This window comes from Gavialis gangeticus, unplaced genomic scaffold, assembly GCF_001723915.1.
Source record: "Gavialis gangeticus isolate Ggan-Ray unplaced genomic scaffold, GavGan_comp1, whole genome shotgun sequence".
Classification (NCBI taxonomy): Eukaryota; Metazoa; Chordata; order Crocodylia; family Gavialidae; genus Gavialis; species Gavialis gangeticus.
This window is the reverse complement of record NW_017729025.1, coordinates 76,275,386-76,279,484: the sequence shown is the minus strand read 5'-3', so window position 1 is coordinate 76,279,484 and position 4,099 is coordinate 76,275,386. Positions and strand designations below refer to the sequence as shown.

The 4,099-nt window shown below is 38.9% G+C and overlaps 1 protein-coding gene across 2 annotated transcripts in view; it reads right to left on the bottom strand.

Moving 5' to 3' along the window:
- ARHGAP11A (Rho GTPase activating protein 11A) overlaps window positions 1–4,099 on the bottom strand; it is a 23,288-nt gene that overhangs the window by 14,580 nt on the left and 4,609 nt on the right. The window contains exons 5-8 of one of the 2 annotated variants that reach the window (XM_019518960.1): window positions 3,495–3,655; window positions 3,236–3,376; window positions 828–902; window positions 1–165 (exon numbers count right to left, since the gene is read on the bottom strand). In XM_019518960.1, coding sequence (XP_019374505.1) covers window positions 1–165; window positions 828–902; window positions 3,236–3,376; window positions 3,495–3,655 — 542 coding nt within the window. The remainder of the gene's footprint in view (window positions 166–827; window positions 903–3,235; window positions 3,377–3,494; window positions 3,656–4,099) is intronic. The other variant, XM_019518961.1, reaches the window with a different exon arrangement.

The window sequence follows — 4,099 nt, the reverse complement described above, 5'->3', positions numbered from 1 at the left end:
ATGCTGGGGTTGAGCCACTGTTAAAAAGACTACTTGGTAGCAATTCAAAGCCAAAGCTATGCTTGAGGGACCGTCTTTTTTTGCTGGAAAAGCCCTGAGAAGAATCATTTAGAAGCTTACGCTTAGTGCTTGGAGTGAGAATCACTGGAGTCACTGATGGAAAGACTGCAATAAAAAAAAATCCAAAAACACTGAATCTGCAAAAACAGTCTAAAAATGAGAACTTAATAAAAAATGTAAAATCTCCCTTATTTAAATAAGGGAGATTTTTTTTGCAGAAGCAGTTAATAAACAACTGGAATGAAATGGCATGCATTTTAAGTAAGCAAGACACTAAGCAATAGCTTTGTTTATTTTGCAAGCAAAATTCCCATTGGAAAGTCTAAATATACATTAATAGAACAAGAAGATATAGGTGCTAAGAAAATTAAGGTAAACAAAATTGTTTTGGCAAGTTTAAAGGACAGAAGTGTGCAAGATTCAAGCTTAAGCTTGAATTCATTCTCTAATTCTCCAGATAGCTAAATGCTGCACCGCCACATCCAAACCTTAGTTTGCATCATACAAAAAGCAGTTTAGTTTCTAATCCTAGAACTGCTCAGTCCACTACTACCAATGGTACTAGCAGGTCTAAGACTACAGTAGTATCCTCACTGAAAAAGTGTAACTATATTCAAAATTTGAAAACAGATTTGATTTAGAAATCATTAATCACTTCACTAAATAAATCCTTCATTCTTTTAGTTCAAGTCTTATTAGAATATAGTCCACACACCTGAAGATACTGCAGGAGCTTTGTTTAGTGCAAACATACACTAAATACCTACCACTTCTGTCTCGCTGAGGTGTAGTGGAGGGTGTTCTGTTAGATTTTAGTTTATTCAATGCTCCACTAACAATATCTGAAATGCAAGACATACCAAGCAATCAAGCTTTTAATCTTAACTTGTCTTGCTCTATTTTTAAAAACAAGAGAAATGAGATCATGGACAAAGAAAATAAGAGTTTTTTTGTTTTGTTTTGTTTTGTTTTCCAGGTGTTACACTTGCTCCCCCTCCAAGTTTCCTTGCCAGCTCTTTAAAAAGAAAGATAATTGAGTCTTCCATACACAAAAAGTAACTAAATAAGATAAAGCTATGCCAAATTATATACAAAATAATGTTAACTATATAAACAAAAACTGAGAGAAACATTTTTGTAACAGACAGCTTTTTTGTACAGCTTCCCCCACTGAAGTCCAAGTAAAAAAAGAAGAGACATCAGGTCTGCCCAGGGTCTGACTGTCCCAAGCTTTGTAACAAGTGTGGGGCAAATCATTTACAGATGAAGCTTGAATGGCAATTAACTTGAATAACCAGCAACTGCACAGGGGAAGAAGTGTTCTTAGGCTAAGAACAAATATCAGATTTCTCCCGGGAAAAAGCCTTTTATCCTGGGAGCCTAGTACAAGCCAGTTGTCCCACTTAAGTACCTGTGAGGCATTCCATACCACATTTAAACTTTTTCAGTTTCAGATTGTGTGGGCATGACTAAAAGTTCTGGCCTTGAAGGCATAATTGGACAGATAATTTTTTATTTTAGATTATAAGTGTCAAGTAGATCTTCAAGCCTCGTTTTTAAATTTAGAAAATACTATATTACTGTGCATTTCCACAACCAAATATCAGAAAATTAAGGCATGCCATCCACACACTTAAGCAACACCAAGTTCAAGGAACCTTTTCTTAACACCCACACATTGTATTTACCACTCACTAACAGAATGTGCAACTCCTCGGGGATCTCCTTTCCCCTTCCAACAGATGAAGCACACTACACAAAAGACATAGCATGATTAGACAAAAAGCTTTAACTCCAACTTCTGCAGAGATATGTTTCATCTGTAGCAACATACACCAAGTACATGCTCCTATTTTTTAAAATGTGGAGAAGTACAGGTACAGCGCTAGTAAGACATCTGTACTGTGCAGTACTGCAGAGTATTAGTGGGGCTGTGGAGTACACATTACTGTACATAGAATCAGTGGCACTGTGGCTCTATTATCCATATTTGGCAAGATTTATGTGAGCTATCATTCCAACATGTGAAGAGACCCAGACTGTTATATCACACCAATAGCCTAACCTGTTTTATATATGGTCTCTGAAATGTCCCCTGGCCAATAGCTACGCAATAGTAAGTAAGAACTTTGAGAAGAATGTAGAGAACTGTTTGAGTCTTCTGTTCAAAAAATTTAATTTTCGTTTAGCCCAGCTAATCTTATTATGTACAACTTCAAGGCCTATCCCCCATCCCAACAAAATTAAATACCCATCAATCAAGAATTGCTTGGATATAATGAAGTTCTGTCCAGCTATACAATTGCAATGAGGGCCTCACCCATCTTCTGTATTATGTTTTCCAGGGACTTGAGAAGGGCGAAACAGACTTGCAATTAGGTGCCTAAATCCACACCCAGTATGTGGAATAGGATTTGACCTCATGCATCTAACAGGGATAGGCAAGTTTCTCCTAAACCAGTATATAATCCACCAAGCTTGAATGCCCAAGACATATTGGGAGAAAAGCTCCTGGGGGTCTGTATACGCACTGTCCTACAACAGTACTCTACCAGTACATTTAAGTCCCAATTTGTAATATTAATATTTCAATTCTAGAGCTGTCATGAACTGACTGTTGGTTTTGTCAAGATGTGGAAGAACCACCAATTAACCAATAAACTGTGGTCCAAAAGCCAAAAAGTGACCCATAGATGGTCACTACTCCTCCCAAGCTCCACTTAAAGTTTAATAAGCTTGTAAATCTGAGAAGTGTGACATCGGTCTGATGGATCAAGAATTTTCAGAGCTCTAAACTGATTTTATTTGTGACCAAAGGTAAGATTTGAAACCAGGTGTCCACATGTGAAAAGGTACAGCATTATTTTGCTGCATACCTGCTTACACCAAATTGATAACTATTGTGGTTCAAACATAAAAAGATGCATACTAAGGGTTATGGCAAGCATTATCCAAACATGGTTTTCACTTCAGCACTAATTAAGTGCCAAAATGTTTTCCAGCCATATGTTAGCTTTCATGAAACCAAGCTTTTCAACCTCAGCTTATGAAGCTTCAGACGATGTGGAAGTCTGCAGTTCTGAGACAGAAGCAGGTCCTCCTCAGATACCCTAATCTCAAAGTTTCTCAAATTAATAACACTTGTTAAACTTAGGTTTTCAGTTAACACACTCACCTCCAACACTTTGCCGTCTCTTCCTTTTCCATTCACCGGGAGATTCACTTTCTTCGTAGCCCTTCAGTGAAGGAGTAGAACCCAAGCCATCAATACCCAACATGGCAGGTACCTTTTCCAGGATAAACTCTGGTACTTGACCTGAATTAAAGATTTATATAAAATATTTAAAGAGGGAAATTATAGTCCAAAAGCGCACACATGCTTTTAAACAAATAAATACACATCTAGTTATAACATTATTGATTCAGCATCTTACCTATATCACCTGCATGATCAATAAGTGTCTGCACAACAGAGGCCTGCAAACGAAGCTTTTTTTCTGTGCTGACTGACATCTTTTCATCATTACTCGAGTGCAAGAGATTTGGAGCAAAAATCACTGCCAGGTTACTGCTATCCATTTTATTCTCATTGGATCTAAAGAAAAATTATATTAAAATACAAGCTAAAACTTGATATTTTAAGCTTACAAGGGTGTAGGTTGTAGCCATGTTGGTCTAAGGAAGTGGTCTCCAACCTTTTTAAGTAGGAGATCACCTCTGGCATTTAAAAGCAACCTAAGATCTACTGTGCGTTGCCACCTGCCCCCTGGCAGGTAAGTCTGTGGGGAGGCAAGGGTGGGGGCAGATCAAGGCAGAGGGAGAAAAATTATTTAAGGGCACGCTTCCCCAGCAGGTAGGTTCCACTCAGCCAGGGCCCCACTCAACTTACCCCTGCTCTTGTCTACGCAGCACTGTCCCGCACTGCAGGGGGCTCGATCTAGCCCCAGCCCCTGCCCTCCCCCACAGGCTGACCTACTGGACTGGGGTGCCCATCCCTCCCCACACACACACACACACACACACACACACACACACACAC